Source organism: Xenopus laevis, chromosome 4L (genome assembly GCF_017654675.1).
Source record: "Xenopus laevis strain J_2021 chromosome 4L, Xenopus_laevis_v10.1, whole genome shotgun sequence".
Taxonomy (NCBI): domain Eukaryota; kingdom Metazoa; phylum Chordata; class Amphibia; order Anura; family Pipidae; genus Xenopus; species Xenopus laevis.
The window spans coordinates 77,972,448-77,990,039 of record NC_054377.1 but is presented as its reverse complement, the minus strand read 5'-3'; the positions used below and the strand labels follow the sequence as shown (position 1 = coordinate 77,990,039).

Genomic DNA, 17,592 nt, shown 5'->3' with positions numbered 1-17,592 from the left:
TTTTCCCCTCTGTTTTTAACCATTATTTTCAAACATGTAAAGCCTCTTTGCTTGTTTTATCTAAATAGAGAGTTGGTGGGATTAGCTGTTAAAAGTTCTCAATACAGTAGTTGCTATGCAATGCATTTACTGGCAGCTATATTATACTCATATACTTTCCTATATACGGAAAAATAATACCTTTTATGGCTAATTGAAAATATACATTGCAAGCTTTCGTCTTCTGCCATAAGTTGACAACCTTCCTCAGGTAGTGTCCCAGCAGCAGCAAAACACCAGCAGGGTGTTCTCTGTGCACTCTTGGTGTGCAAATCACTTTAAAGGAACAGTAACGAGAAAAGTGTTTTCAAATAATTAAAATATAATGTTCTGTTTCTTTGCATTGGTAAAAGTTATGTGTTTGTTTTAGAAACACTGCTATAGTTTATATAAACAACCTGCTGTGTAGCCGTGGAGGCAGAAATTCAAGGCTTAGGTTGCATAGCAGATAACAGATACACATGTAGCATTCCATTGTATTCTATTATAGAAGTTATATGTTATCTGCTATGTAGCCTGTGCATTTTCTCGTTTAACTTCAGCTTAAATTGTTGTCTGGCAACAATACATTATATTTTAATTACTTTTAAATGCTTACTGTTCCTTTAAGAGCTGAATGTCCAGATTTCTAACAGAAGCAGTCTCTACGCTTGTAAATAACCCTGCAAAGCAATAGGGAATATGTTGGAAGGGGCCAGGAAATAGATAACCTTAAGAATGTCTTAATTGCTGTACATACCCTTGCCTCGTGCAACATGCACTTATGTACCTGCAGCACACTTAGCAGTAACAGTATGCATATGGCAGCTACAGTGCCTCTGCAAAGCATGCAAGCATTAAACAGTGTGCAATTATCGGTAAGTAGTGTTGAAGTATGTAGTAGTATATGGTAGATTTTTTATATATAGTTTGCTATAAAAAGTGCTGGTATGGTGATCATAAACAAACATCTATTGTACAGCGCTGCAGAATATGTTGGCGTTCCATGAATTTATGTTATTAAAGGGATTCTACCACAAGATTTTCAAATAGCAGTTTTAGTTAATATCACTGTTCAAGCAGAATTCTGCCCTGAAATCTGTTTTTCAAAAGAGCAAACAGACTTTTTTACATTTAATTTTAAAATCTGACATGGGGCTAGACATGTTGAAAGTTTCCCAGGTGCTCTCAGTTAGGTACTTGTGCATAAGTACCCCCCTCCCCAGCAGCCTATCAACAGAACAAAGGCAAGGTAGCAAAATAAAAGCTTCCTGACTAGATGTAAATTCAAGTCCCACTGCGACTCCCCCAGTTACATTGAGTAGAGGAAACAATAGCTTTTCCCCTCATGTCCCTAGAGGCAACAGCTACTCATGAGAGACGTCCCCTTCCTGTAGGTAGTAAAAAAACACCGCCCCTAGACTTGAACCACACCCAATAAAACCCTCCTCTACCTGGAAACTAGCAGTGTTTTTCCTACCTGCAGGTCAGTTGTACATTGCCCAGTTTGTTGTTTTAGCTGCCAGGTTGTGGATGTATTTCCTCCTGTGCCACTGCAGAACTGAGTAGAGGTTCACACCTTGGAAGTTGTGTCCTCCACCATGGAGCAAATTCGAACTTGTGGAGCATGCTATAAATAATATCCAGCGACTGCAAGCTCCCCTCTGTTTTTTCCCATCCTGGATTTCACTGGTCTGCATCTTCTGATGAGGCTGCTCCGGAGGCTACAGGGTGTCATTCTGATGATTGTGCCTCTGAATTCTAGAAGTAATGTGGTGGCAAATTCATGATCCACCTTTAACATTATATCATGCCTCTTGTTGGCAATGGCTACTTGAGAAACAACACGGATTGGTATCCCTGTGTGTATATGTAGATATATTAGATCCTTGTTTAACCCAAACTATAAGTGGAGGTCTGACCGGGTCAGATGAAAAAATATTAATATAGTTTAATATAGTTGGTGGGGTTTCTTTTTTTCTTAAACTATATGGCAATGGCTACTTGCTAATGCCCTTTGAGGCAGAATTGGAATGTGCTGTATGCATGTATATTTGTACATCTGCACACATGGCTAATTTCTGAAAATTTGACTAGATCCTTGAAACAGCAACTCAAAGGAAGCTGCCAAATCTTTCGGTAAGTCTTCGGCAAGACTTTTAAATCATGTAAGCTCTCTTCCTGCATTTTGCCCATAAGAAAATGCCTTCAAACATAAGAATAGCCTAGTGCAGCCTAATTAGCATCCTATTAAGACTGAATTCAGCTGCAGCTTGTTCTGTGACTAAAATGTTTGCTGTATGCAAGGTAATGAATGCAGGACTCCTGTTGCTTTAGAGTAGGACTACACAGACGTTTTCGGAGCGATCCGTCGGCGCTGTGACAAAACTCCTGCGACAAATCACATGCGACGGAAATAAGTTATTATCTGCACACATTGCTGTTTATAGTTCATTAGTGTTGCAGCTTCTGAGTATATGGATACTGTGTAATACTCTTCATATCCATGTAGGATGGTGCAGTGAGGATGGTTCACCTTTAAGTTAAGTTTGTAATAGAATGGCTGATTCTAAGAAACCTTTAAACTGGTCTTCGTTATTTTTTTATTTGACCTTTTATTCTGAATCTTTCCAGCTTTCAAATGGGGGTCACTGACCCAATCTAAAAAAACAAATGATCTGTAAGGCTACACATTTATATTTATTGTTACTTTTTATTACCCCTCTTTCTATTCAGACCCTCTCCTATTCATGCTACAGTTTCTTATTCAAATGTATGCATGGGTGCTAGGGTATTTTACATCCCAGCAACCAGATTGCTGAAATTGCAAACTGGAGAGCTGCTGAATAAAAAACTAAATATCTCAAAAACTACAAATTATAAAACATGAAAACCAACTGCAAATTGTCTCAGAATATCACTCTGAGACAAACGTGCAATTATGTTTTATCTATTCAGTATATTGATACACTTGCACTCCTGTATTTAATTCATGTAATTTTTGTATGCACCTCAGTAATCATTAAGGGGCCCATTCATTAAGTTCGAGTGAAGCAATAGAAGAAAAAATATTTCAAATTTCGAAGTGTTTTTTTGGCTACTTCGACCATCGAATGGGCTACTTCGACCTTCGACTTCGAATCGAACGATTCGAACTAAAAATCGTTCAACCATTCAATAGGCTAAGTACTGTCTCTTTAAGAAAAAACTTTGACCCCCTAGTTCGCCACCTAAAAGCTACCGAAGTCAATGTTAGCCTATGGGGAAGGTCCCCATAGGCTTGGCTATCTTTTTTTGGTCGAAGGATAATCCTTCGATCGATGGATTAAAATCCTTCGAACGATTATTCCTTCGATCGAACGATCTAACGAATTGCGCAAAATCCTTTGACTTTGATATTCGAAGTCGAAGGATTTTAATTCCCCAGTCGAATATCGAGGGTTAATTAACCTTTGATATTGGACCCTTAATACATCTGCCCCTAAGAGTAGGTTACAATGAAAGTAGTACACACTACTGAAATGCTTAGTATAGTGATGTTATGTGCTTTCTAGTTACTTATTAATGCTATACTGCAGCCATTTATTATAATGTGCATACCTCTGCATTACATTATATTGCAGATAAATGTTGTATAATTTTAAACCTAATATCAGAACTATGTACAACCTTTCTCACAAGATCTCTGTTATTCTAATTGCATGCAAATGAATATCAGCTCTGTAGTGCTGTACTCATCATGGAGATCACTGGTGAGGACAGAAACACACGGTTGACATATTTTCTTCATTTAGGATTCGGCTTTGAACCTGTGGATAAAAAGGGTAATGTGTCCCCTTTGTAGAATGTTCTGCCAAGTGAGCAAATACACACATGCTTCATGGCTGCTACACCTTGGAGAAGAGCCTTATCCTCAGACACAGGATTTAAAATTTTTTTTTTCTAAAACCGTCATTTTATTTTTATCTTTAAAATGCCCCTAGAGGGCAGTCTATATCTAATTGTGACACGGGTGTCCTAATAAAGCTGTGGAAAAGGACTAATCTGTTATTCATAAATCTTCATGTAAGTCATTAGTAAGGATGTTTATGAATAAGTGTAATAGGGTTGCCTAAGGCAATGATAGACAACTGTAGTTCTACATAAAGGAAATGTTTTCTTTTTTACTGAAAAATATAACAAATGACTCGGCATGGATTTAGTTATAATATTTTTTTTAATTCTCTGTGAAAATAGTGAAATGACTACATTTTGCATGCAGGATGTGCTTATGCAGATGGAGCATTTAAGCCTAAAGGATTGTTTTTATTGATATAACATCTAACAGTTCCGAAGCTTCGGGTCACTTCTTTTGTTTCAAGTGACTCACTGTCAGATCATCAGTCTTTCACATGTCTACCGCTGTGACACCAATCTAAACCTACAGAGTACATATCTCTGAGCACTTTAATCTCTGACTTGGATGGCAGCTGTGCTTTCCTGGAGAATAAATCATATGTTGGCAGGATAAACCGCTGGTTTGGACAGTGTAAATGCATCTTGTCATCCATCTTCATGTTAAAGATTTAGAAGCAACATTGAGAATTCTGTTCAGGTTTTTGTGGTCAGGCACTTTTGAACATTCCGTGGAATGTGACTGGAATAATGGTGTCAACCTCGGCTCTGGCAATTTCGCTCATGTCCTTGGCATCCAGGATAAGCAGGAAAGATGGCTTATGTCCCACTGCAGGGCTAACCACTGCACTTAGCAATACCCCTAAGATACAGAAGAAGGTGATTATTTAGCACCAGTTTGAGGCGGTTATTTACTAAACTCGATTTTTTTTTTCTGGTCAGGGTTTTTTCGTGCAAAAACTCAAAAAAAAAATACTACTTTTTCAAGATTTATTATACCCCAATGCTGCAAAAAGCCCTAATTGAAAATCCCCCATCTCAGACCTGTCAAGGTCATGTATAAATCAATGCGAGACGCCCCTATCCCATCTTGACAATATCATGGTTTGCGCTGGGTTTAACCAGATAATATGAAAATTTTGGGGGTTTTGGGCAAAGACCCTGAAATCTTTTTTAGTAAATAACCCCTGAGAATTATACATAAAAATTGTAGGAACTCTAAAGCAAGACCATTCCAGTAGCATTGCTACAGATGGAGTATGTATTCTGCTCTCACTCCTAGGTAAGATACAGTTACTCTAGGAGGGATCTTAATCATATGCATTATACAGTTGCTCTATAAGGCATTTCAATTATATGTATAAACAGTTGATTTACAAAGGATCTCATGCAGATCTCAAGGAATCTCACACCTATCTAAGATACAATTGCTCACTAAGGGATCTCAGACCTATTAATTGTTCTAATAGGGATCTTACTCCTTTGCAAGATACAAATGCTCTATAAGGGATTGCATATGGCCATACATGATAAGATCCGCTTGTTTGGCAAGGTCTTAACCAGATATGCCCACCAAAGGCAGAGCGATATTGGGTTAATCCCTAGGGCCAAAAGATCGGATTAAAATGAAGGAATTGGGCGCCAACGGGACGAAGACCACATCAACTAGATGATGTGGCCCTCAATTGCCAAAAAAAAAATCGAACCTGCCTGGTCGATATCTGCCCGATTTTTGGCCTGATATCGATCAGGGAGAACCATCAGAACGCCCCCTACATGGGCAGATAAACTGCCGAATCTGCCCGTGTATGGCCACCTTAAGATACGATTACGTTAAAAGGGGTCTTACTCTTAGATAAGATACAGTTGCTCTATAAGGTATCTCACTCCAATGTAAATGACGGATATTCTCATTTCTATGTAAAATACAGATATATGTTAAATGTCCTATAGTTACATTATGTCAGATTTCTAATAAAGAAATTCAAACAGACGAATTACCATCATCTTCTTCAATGGCATCTGGTGCCTGGACAAAAATAGGCTCTGAAGGGAATGAGTTTGGTTCCTGCCATACCCAGGTTTCTTTTGTTTTAACATTGAGCTTGGTAAGCTTGAACAAGAAAACAAAACAATTAAGAAATTCTATATTGTCTGTTTTATGTAAACAAGGCTTTTATATTATACAATATATGAAATAATGTTCATAGTTGTGTTACAAATAGCTTATTTCTGGGCTTGGTAGCTTCTCCAAGAACTGCTTTTTATACATGCATGTACAATATAAAGAGGCCTTTCTAAAGAAAAACGAAATGCTAAATAGTGTTTTGTTATATTTTCTACAGCATAGTATAGACTTTGGTTACAAACGGAGGAAAGGAGAATATTTACCCAGGATCCTGGCCTCAGAATGGGTTTATTTAGTGTTTGTGATTTTAGTAGATTTAAAATATGGATCTACAGAGATCCCTTATCCAGAAAACCCCAGGTCCTGAGCATTCTGGATAACAGGTCCCACCCCTGTGTAGTAATATACATATAAATATGTACAACAATTTACAATGTAGAATATACATACCCTATCTGGAACAAAATGATTCAGTCCTAGCGCATAAGCATACGAGTAATCTTTCCCCGCATGTTTCTTATAATTGATATGTGGAAATTCAAAGGCTGTTGGAGTAGATAAAAGCGGTGAGTATATTTTCACTTGTTGCTTACACACCTCAAAAAAATCTCAATAGTTACCTTGGCGAGGGCCAGAAAACAGGACCTCAGGTTCAAGCCAGATTGTGCCGTCACTGTGTAGGGTGGCTGTGGCTGTTGTGTAATTCAGGCTTACTAGGTTCTTCCCAGTGTCATTCTGGAATGGATTGTCATGTAAATATGCTAATTCAGTTGTTAGAATAGAAAACAAATAGAGTGCATTTTGGGGCTCGTTTATTAACATTTGCACATGTTAATCATAAAAAGATGCCTTTACAATGGGTTAAGGGATGGGTCTACACATTTGGATTGCTGTTTGTTAGGTCACCTCACAAAGGGGAGTTTCACGGGGATACAACGTCACTCACGCTAGTGATGTCACCGGAGGTTCGCGCCAAACCAGGTATTTAACATAACTGGATATGTGTTTTTTCTCGTCTGTATATATATATATATATATATATATATATATATATATATATATATATATATATATATATATATATATATATATATATATATATATATATATATATATATATATATATATATAATCCAGTAAATGGACCCGCACTCGTTCATATTAAGTGAAATAAATGTGTCTTTATTCACAGGTTCATTTCCAACGTTTTGGTCCTCTCTGGGACCTTTTTCAAGGACCGAAACTTTGGAAATGAACCTGTGAATAAAGACACAATTATTTCACTTAATATGAACGAGTGCGGGTCCATTTACTGGATTGCATAATCAAACTTTGACCAACGCACCACCATCAACTGAATTATATCCGGAAGGAGTGCGTTCACTGAACCGACTGTGTATATATATATATATATATGTGTATATATATATATATATATATATATATATATATATATATATATATATATATATATATATATATATATATATATATATATGTGTATATATATGTGTATATATATATATGTGTATATATATATATATGTGTATATATATATATATATATATATATATTTCTGCCATGAGATTTGTGTTGTTTTTAAAGAACTTTGCCTACTTTTATTTTTAATCAGAATGCTTCCCACACAGGAGTTGACAGAAAAACATACCTCCCTTGCAACTTCTGTGGCATTCTTACATTCTTGTCCAACACTGACTCCCTGGCTGGCAATAGCACTCATCAGTTCAGTTTTCACAATGCCATGCTATCTGATTAAATACATTTATAATAGCAGCTATTCCTAAACAAATTATATTTTACCATTGCAATTGCTGTGGGTATTAAACCTAGACTTCACTGTTGAGGAGCATGCACCCTAATCTACAGCTGTCCTTAGACAATAAAATTGTTGCCTTAGGGACCTATATCAAATAAATACTCCAACTATTTACCCCTCTAAATTTCACTGAGATTGCTTCCTTTAAGAGGTTGTTCATTTTCAATTTAACTTTTAGCATGGTATAGAGACTGATGTTTATTTTTTATTATTAGTGATTTATTTAGCTTTTTATTCCAAAGTTTTTCAGTTTCAGCAATCTGGTTGCTATGGTCCAAATTACCCTAGCAACCATTGCATAGATTTGAATTAGATACTGGAATATAAATAGGAGAGGGTTTGAAAAGAAAGATGGCTAATAAAAAGTAGCAATAACAATACATTTGTAAGCTTACAGCGCATTTGTTTTTAGATGGGGTCAGTGACCGCCATTTGAAAGCTCGAAAGAGTCAGAAGAAGAAGGCGAATAATTAAGACTATAAAAAAAATAATAATAAGGACTAGTTGAAAAGTTGCTTAGAATTGGCAATTCTACAACATACTAAAAGTTATCTAAAAGTGAATCACCCCTTTAAATCCATAATATTGGGCTGCATTTTTATGATAGATGATAGAATTATATTTATTTAACCCAGGAATCACCTGCTTTCAATATAGTTTGTATCCTTCATTTATTTAAGTATTTCAGAAGTTACTTGTATTTTCTTCTGTAATTTATACATGATTCAGGAACGAAGAAACTACACCCAAGCAAAATGCATCCCAATGCTCTATATAGCCTCCCTAGATCTGTTCATTAAACAGGTATATAAATAAAAAAACAAGACTTTCAATATGTTTTACAGCATACTGACATAACGGCAAATATTGCAATATGTGTGTTTTTTTATTCAGGCATGTAAGAATATATACCTTGTTAATGTCAAGAGGCAAGACATATCTGCGTGCTTCAGGCTGAGGAGCTTTTTCTGCATGTTTTTTCACCTCCTCCCAGTTTTCACGTAGGTTGGCCAAGTACAAATAATTATATATAAACTCAAATCTGCATGTAGGAAGACAAACAAACATTTCTTGGATATATACTGAAAAGCTCTCTGGTAGAATAAATGAGTCCAGTAAGAGGGAGTTACTATTAAGGAAATAAATGGGCAGTAATTAATGTCTGAATATCTTTTCCAGTGCAATGGGGAACAAGTAGTTGCATTCTCTCATCCTGTATTGACTATAATCTTAATAAAAATAAGTAAGAGCCAAAAATACAGTTACAATAAATGATTCAAAGCATAAGCTGTAATACCCTTTCCAGCAACAGACGTCCACAATCAAGAACCCGTTGTCTTCGTAAGTATTAATATGATGGAAAATGTTGAATGCAGATGTCCTGTATTTTATATTGAGGTATTCACCTGTATGCTTTTCTGCCACATGCATCCATACCTGAATAGTCAAAAATAGTATGAAATAATGTGAGTTGTTCGTCTACTGTTTGGACTGGTGTTAATCTACCCATTTAATTTATTTAAAGCAAAGGGATTGTGTGCAAAACTATACACATTACAAATTGTTTTCTTAAATTTTAATTTTATATTCCACATACACCACACACATGTATCTTCTTATATGTTCTATAGCTCTTAATACCAGACACTCACCCCCATGGTCTCATTTGACTCAAAGCAATCCATGTAGTTGGCTCCCCAAATAGTCCATGAAGACAAGAACTTTAAAAGGTTTATTTTTACAGGTTGTTCTACAAAAACTAAATAGTTTGGAGTCATTCCAAAGCTGAAAATGGAGAAAAAAAAAACTTTAGCGTGCAATAAGCAATTCTAATGAATACTATACAAAAGTGATCCCCCAACCAGTGACTCGGGAGCAACATGTTGCTCACCAACCCCTTGGAAGTTGCTCCCAGTGGCCTCAAAGCAGCTTATTTTTGAATTCCAGACTTAGAGACAAGTATTATTTGCATAAAATCCAGATGTACTGACAAACAGACCCTCCTGTAGGCTGCCAGTCCACCTAGGGGCTACCAATTAGCCAATCACAGCCCTTATTGGGCATCCCCTAGAAACTTTTTCATGCTTGTGTTGCTCCCCAACTTTTTTATATTTTAATGTGGCTCGCGGATAAAAAAAAAGGTTGGGGATCTCTGCTATACAGCATTATTTTTTTAAATCCCTTTTTCAGGAAAAGTTTCATCTATGCATAGGTCATTGGGATTTTGTATTTCCTATAAATTGAGTAAATAGTAATGCAGAGATTTCCAACAAAGTGTATTGAAAACCTGGGTTAAGAACCCATGAACCTTCTGCGTTGGCTTCTAGGTCATCACCAACACATGCACAGAACAACAAAAGTTACCTGTGAACATAGGAAGGCTTAAATCTGTCACTGCAGGGGAACTGAACAACAACCTTGGACTTTGTTATTGGATCTTCTTTGTCTGTAACAGAATCCATATACAATTCATGAGCCATCAAGGTACACTTGAGGATGGCTAAACTTCAAATCTCTTGCTGAAGTGTATTACTGGGTATCATAAAGGCAGGATAATAGGGCAAACTGTTAAGAGGTTACATATCCAGTATATAAATGTGATAATGCTTTATTCAAAGGACAACTCACCTGCTTGCAGAGGGGGTATCTTTATAACATTGTAGGCAATGGCGAAATTTTTTCCAAAGCAGTTCCCAATATTATAAACCGTCCCATCAGGTTCAATATGTGGATGAGCAGTAACTCCATTAATGGATGTGTAATTACACAGATCAACCTAAAGGACAATGAGACAGACAGTTTCCTCAGGTGATATGGTTCTTTCATGAAAGAAATTTCTCCTTCCCACCATTCAAATAATTTATGAACACAACTAAATAATTTAATTTTAATTAAATTAAACTAATTGCCTGGCCCACTTCTCATTTATGCCAGTGGGAAGCAATCCTTGTCATTATATAGCATAGCTAGAAATCCACTGAAGGCAAAACCATCCTTATGCTGCCCATTTTCTATTGTGCATGGTAACTAACTGTTATGTGTAAAGATTATGCTAAAGCCATAAAACAGACATGGTGGTTTAGGATAAAAGTACACTGAAGAAAACATTTGCTAAAACTTAAATGCATCCCCTTTTTTTAATTAAAACAAAGTCAACCTAACTCCCATCCATTAAGTTAACTAATTTATGAAATTATCAGCTCGAAAAAGTACAGGAAAAGTCCAGCTAAAACCAAACAAAAATTAGAATTGTATGACTTTTTTCTAAGGTGATGCCCGAATTGCTTGATTTTTTTCAGTTGTCACCTGAGCAATATTTCAGATTATCATATGAAAACCAGCACAGATCACAATGTCAAGATGTTTCTTGACACTGTGATCTATGCTGGTTTTTGTATATTTGACTTCTACATAACCTTGACAGATTTTAGCTGGTGTATTTTCAGATTTTAATTTTTTGCAGCTTTGTGTCATAATAAGTCTCTTAAAATGCAAGTTTTTTTTCATCTAACAATTCACGTTTTCCCCCTCGATAAATTCGACCAGAAAAAATAGAGCTTCATAAATAGGCCCCTAAAAGTAAAAATACCTTTTTGATAGTTTCCAAAGTTTCTGGGTTAACTTTTGTTATGTAATTGGTCTCTGTGCAGGCATAATAATCTTCTCCCACAGGATACACATTTACCAGAGCATTGTCAGTGACCTCCAAACCCTTGAAGTATGAGAAAAACCTTCAAAAGAAATTGAGCATAAGGAATAAAAAGAATTGCCTCCAAGCCATAATCTAAATCAGTGGGGTGCAACGGGTGGCTCTGTAGAAGTTGGACTACAATCAACCCCCTTTAGGCTTTATCTCCTGATAAAAATCCTTTAGTTGGCATGAGAAAGTTATAAATCATGTTGCTCTTGTATGTTACCTGGAAAAGATGTTCTTGCATGGATCAGGATATGCAAAAGTACCAAATTCAGTGATTACTATTCTCTTTTCTGTCATAGCTCTGACATATGCATCTGTACGAATAAATCTATAAATGAAAATAAAATATATAGTAGGACAAGTATTACAAAGCATATGTGAAAATTATTATACTTCTGCCAAATAATAGTTCCATTAGACAATACATTTAAAAAAATGGATTCTGTTCTGGTGAGTAGAGCTTTTACTTTTTACTGTGAGTAGAACTTTTACTTTTTACTGTGTAGACTACTCTGGATATCTTAAATTTTAAAACAACGAGGTATCTTTTTTTTTTTTTTTTAAGATGGACAAAAAGCCAGTTCTTTTCATGCATACAGCTCTTCTGGTCTTCCATCCAAAGAGAGAGGGAAAAACCTGAAATCACTGTAATTCTGAGTAATTATACTGAATTGAATAACAACAGGCCCAGTTTTTGATGACAAACTAAAAATATTGTGATTATAAGGTGTCTGAGTCTGTCATTGTAAAATGTAATTCATGAACGTTTTTCTGGACTGAAGTTATGAAACTTACCTCCGATGATATGACACATGTCCCTCTCTAATATCAAACTTATGGAGAAGAGCTTGGCCATCAAATAAGTGATAAAATTGTTCTGATCCAACTTCAAATAAACCAGGCCCACATCGCAAGAGGCTTCCTGATAGCCAAAGGGGTACCCGTCCTTAATGTAAAAAAAAAAGAAGAGAATTAGGCTTGATGTGCAAAAATAAATAGTGCTTCTTTACTATAACAGACTACTAAAAATAAATGTTAAAATAGCCAAAACAAGAATGTCTCCCAAGAATACAACAACACTGACAGGCCTTTGGTTATGCTACCATTGCAGTGTGATTATGATGATTATGGCCTCAGTATATGGTTTGCAGTATTGATAGTATTGATGTATGATAGTGTAAAAGTGCACCCATAGTATTAAAATATCACCTTCAGTAGTTAAATAAATTATTTTACCCATTGTATTTAATTTACAATGATATCTGAGGGCCTAAAATATCTGGGGGAGTGAAGTTTATTGAGGGGGGTGTTTATATAACTTAAACAAGTAGCAGAGAAACAAATACTGCAGTTGTAAGAGGCCCCTGCCTGGATTTGAGTTGGGCTGGGAGATTTCTTACACTTTGTTTAAAAATTCCTAAAGATGGGGATTCCTTCATTGAGTATTAAGCAGAATTTACTGGCTCCCATATAAAGAAGTTTTGCTGAACCTGATGGTCTTATTTTTAGTCTCTTCTTACCTTTGCGTGCATAAAAGTTCCTCCTTGGTCATATTTACATATATATTTAGCAACTCATATTTTCAGGTTTTGAATAGCATGGCTAGTAAAGCTTGAAAACTAGAATTTATTTCATTTGAGATTCAATATTTCTTTCTTTTTTTTAGTAAATATATCATAGTACTCCATTAAAAGTAACTGCAGTAATTTAAAGCTAATTATTCTGGATGTTGTTATATTTCACTGATAAGTGGAATATAGATACTTACAAAATGCAGTGTCCCTTTGACTGGATGAGATTGCTAGCAAATGAATAGGAAATGTAAATTTGGAAATCTTATTTTGGAAGTGTTAAGCCTCATAAATAATCTATCCCATTATTCCTGGTCCTAGTGGAATGTTTAAAGCTTCACGTGGACTCTAATCCGTTTTAATAAATCTGTTTTAAGCCAAAATTGAACCAAAGCAACAGAAAAGCAATGGCCCTTTGAGCAACAATTGCTTTACACAATAATTTTTCTGAGTATGCATTAAAGGGAAAGTGTACTTAATAAGAATATTTTTCTCTGTCTAGACCAGGGATCTCCAACCTTTAGAACCCGTGAGCAACATTCAGAAGTAAAAGGATTTGGGGAGCAACACAAGCATGAAAAATGTTCCTGGGGTGCCAAATAAGTGCTGTGATTGACCATTTTGTAGCCCCTATGTGGATTGTCAACCTACATTGAAGCTCTGTTTGGCAGTACATCTGGTTTTTATGCAACCAAAACTTGCCTCCAAGCCTTGAATTCAAAAATAAGCTCCTGCTTTGAGGCCACTGGGAGCAACACCCAAGGGATCGGAGAGCAACATGTTGCTCACAAGCTACTGGTTGGGGATCACTGGTCTAGACTCTTGATAGACCATTGTCTCTCTGTCACTTGTTTCTGCCCTGTCTGGCCCTAGTCTAAGAGTGATCATGTGCTGCAAAGATGGGTAATTATAGTGGATTCATGACACTGATGATAATGGGCCAGCACCAGTAAAGTAACTGCATATATTACTGATGAACACATGAAAAAGAGAGCTATAGAATAAGTAGTCATTACCTGTTACATGGGTGGCCATCGGGGTTGCCAGCTCCTCTGCAGTTTCAAAGAGTTTCTTGTAACCCCCAGCAGGATGCTCCACACTCGAAAAAGGAGATATATTTTAATATTCAAATATTAAGGTGGTCATTTCCTAAAACTCAAATTAATCTCAGTTTTTTATGAAAACAAAGTTGATCAAACTCCCTTCCACAAATTGAACTCATTTATCAAAAAAAATTTTTTGAAAAATCAGAGCAACAAAATGCTGCGACAAAATTCGAGAGTCATTTCATATTGTGTGATTGTTGCTCGAAAACTTGACTTTATCGAATTTTCGAACTTTTTCAGATTAGCGGATGAAAACCCCAACTTTATCAGCCAAGTTTTGGTTGCATAAAAATCATGTCTTGCCAATTAGAGCCTCCTGTATGCTGCAAGTTCTTATAGGGGCTACCAAATAACCAATCACAGTCCTTATTTCCTTATTTAGCATGCTTATGTTGCTCTCCAGCTTTTTTTACATTTTAATTTGGCTTACAGGTAAAACAAAGTTGGTGACCCATGCTCTATATACTTGGACCCCTGCTTTATATACTTGGACTCGGGGTTTGCTAAGGGACATAACACAGAAATGCATCTCCTGTACAGTAAACACAACTTCTGGGACTTAAAGGGGTTGTTCACCTTTGAATTAACTTTTAGTATGATGTAGAGAGTGATATGTTAAGACAATTTGCAGTTGGTTATCTTTTTTTTTATTTAAGGTTTTTGATTTATTTAGCTTTTTATTCAGCAGCTCTCCAGTTTGCAGTTTTTAGCAGTCTTGTTGCTAGGGTCCAATTTAGAATTTTGAATTTGAATACGAGACTGGAATATGAATAGGAGAAGCCTGAATAGAAAGATGAGTAATAAAAAGTAGCAAAAACAATACATTTGTAGCCTTTCAGAGCATTTGTTTTTTTTAAGGGGGTCAGCGACGCCCATTTGAAAGCTGCAAAAAGTCAGAAGAAAAAGCCAAATAATTATAAAACTACAAAAAAGTAAATAATGAAAAAAAAATGCCAAATAAGCTGCATAAATCCATATTGGTGGCAAGAATTCCTATTGGGTTAATTTGATGCTTACATTTTTTTTCAGTAAAGCATGGTGATCCAAATGAAAACCCATGTATTAAAAGATGAAAGGGGCTGCATGCATATACATTAATTTATAAAGTACTAGTGCCCTTTTTGAATATATTATGTTTTATTTATTGTATAAAGTATTTTATTCATAAATTTCTCTGCACCCAGAAGAGGCAGCTATGAAGGGCTGTAGGGAATCGTTTGTGTAGTAGATAACTGATATATTTTGAATTTAGTTTTAGAATGCTAAACATTCCTAACACACATGTAAGCTGCGATATACAAAAATAGAAGTGCTTCTCCTAAGATATATTTTATAGATATTGGAGAGACTATATATATTACTGGCCCTTAAATAAAACCTGGGGCATATCTATCAAAGGTACAGACACTAATTTGCCAAAAGAGAACCCTACCCAATTATACAGGAATTTGGCACTCTCCGATTTTATACCCTTTAAATATTCGCCTTCTGTCATATTTCTTATAAGCACAGCAAGAGAGCAAGAATAATATTTTTAACAATATATATTTAAAACGTATATTTAGCATAAAAAGGGCATCTAACAGGAGACTAAGAAATTTCAAAGAAGTCAGCCACATAAATAGAACAGAATATTAAATGGCAAGGTCATACTTACTGATTTGTCATTCTGTCTTTCAAGGCGAATCAAACACTCCAGGAGTGAATTTGTGAGTCTGAAGCCCACACTATTTATAGGAACTTTGATTTCCTTCAAGAGAATAATCGCATTAACAAGCTGCACTGGCCAATCCCCACGAGGAGTGAAGACAGAAGTGCCTTTCAGAGCTGGAATTCTCTTGCTGCTGGTCCCTCTGTAGACTTTGCTGCTTGCATTCTGCACAAGGAACGTCTTTGAAAGATTTTGAATTCCAAATCCTTTCAAACCACGACTGGATTAAAAGAATGAATCGGGGGGGAAAGAATTCAGTCATAGCATGAATAGGCTTTTGACATACTAATTGGCCACTGTTTGTAAAACACTGAATTCATTTTACAATGGAGACCCTTTATACCCAAAATATTGTGTTCTCCAAATTATAACAAACTTCACTGCTGTTTCAATGCTCAGTTTTCCATTTCATGTGCACCTCCATGTAGGGTTGCCACCTGACTGGTTTTCAACCGGCGTGGCCAGGAAAAATGATGGCTGATCCCAAAGTTATTAATAGGGAGAAAAATTAAATATATAGGAAGGCCAGTATTTTTTTCCAGAAAAGGTGGCAACCCTACCTCCATGCTCCATGTTTTTGTTGTAGTGGGCTTCAGTAGCAAATTCAGGATTGTAGGATTGTGTGATAGCCCCAGTTAGGTGTAAATTACTTAACACAGGTTTTAGGGTAGTGGCACAGGGGAAGATTGGTCGGCCGCAATTTTTTTATAGCACGGCGCAGACGACAAATCTTCTGAAAATGCCTCTACATTGTCAATCATTGAAATCACCGGCTGTATGCCCAAGTTATCAGTTAATCGCCCAAAGTTGCCTCAAGAGGAAACCTTGGGAGATTTAGCGATAAGTTGGGCATACAGCCAATGATTTTAACAATTGACAATGGAGAGGTATTTTTGGGAGTTTTGTCGCCCACATAAAAAAGGGTGAAGACACACAGAGCTACTAGCAGCAGCTACTTGTTATGGCTTCAAAATAGACAATAGTGATAATTGGCTTTGCTGAGACACTACTGGGGGAATGTAATAAAAGTCGGTAACGGAAAAACTATTTGCAATACGAAAAGTTATGCCTTTGCGCAAACAAATTTTGCTCAAACTTAATATAGCTTTTGCGAACCCAGAAAGTGTTTAGCAACCACTACCGACAGAAGAAGAAAGTTTGCGAATTTTATAGTTTGCGCCAATGCGCAGTAAATGTAATAAAATTTCTTACTGAAAAAGTTGTTTTGTTTGCTCTAAAAGATTACACCTTCAAGCACTTCTTAAGAGTGTGCAATTAAAATTCGCAATGTGCAATTCACATTTGCAATGCAATAACAGTTTAAGGAAGAATATTTCATTGCGAGATGTGAATTTTTATTCTTATTGGTGCAAATTGTTTGCGACTTTTATTACATTCCCCCTACATGTGTTTTAGCAGAGGCAGTTCTGAGTATTAGTCGCCAATGCGCTAAGTTGTTTTTCTGCACTGACATGTACAGCATTGGGCTCTGCAGACACACTGCGCAGATAACGCGGAGACACAAAACTATGCACACAGGCCAACACTGTGACTGTCAGTGTGGTGGAACAGCTGAGAGGATGGGAGTGCATTGGCTTCTCTCTAAGAGAAAACGCTGGCAGAAAGAAGC

The 17,592-nt window shown here is 36.2% G+C and overlaps 1 protein-coding gene across 2 annotated transcripts; it reads right to left on the bottom strand.

Annotated features, from left to right (window-relative positions):
* Window positions 1-4,215: 4,215 nt before the first annotated feature.
* rpe65.L (retinal pigment epithelium-specific protein 65kDa L homeolog) lies at window positions 4,216-16,209 on the bottom strand. Of its 2 annotated transcripts, NM_001094320.1 has the most exon segments (15): window positions 4,220-4,654; window positions 4,657-4,774; window positions 5,914-6,025; window positions 6,491-6,585; window positions 6,661-6,775; window positions 8,790-8,919; window positions 9,175-9,314; window positions 9,530-9,662; window positions 10,242-10,323; window positions 10,506-10,653; window positions 11,467-11,608; window positions 11,795-11,902; window positions 12,370-12,520; window positions 14,162-14,244; window positions 15,909-15,954. In NM_001094320.1, coding segments are annotated over 15 exon segments (1,614 nt in total). In that variant the 5' UTR covers window positions 15,920-15,954; the 3' UTR covers window positions 4,220-4,608.
* Window positions 16,210-17,592: the final 1,383 nt, after the last annotated feature.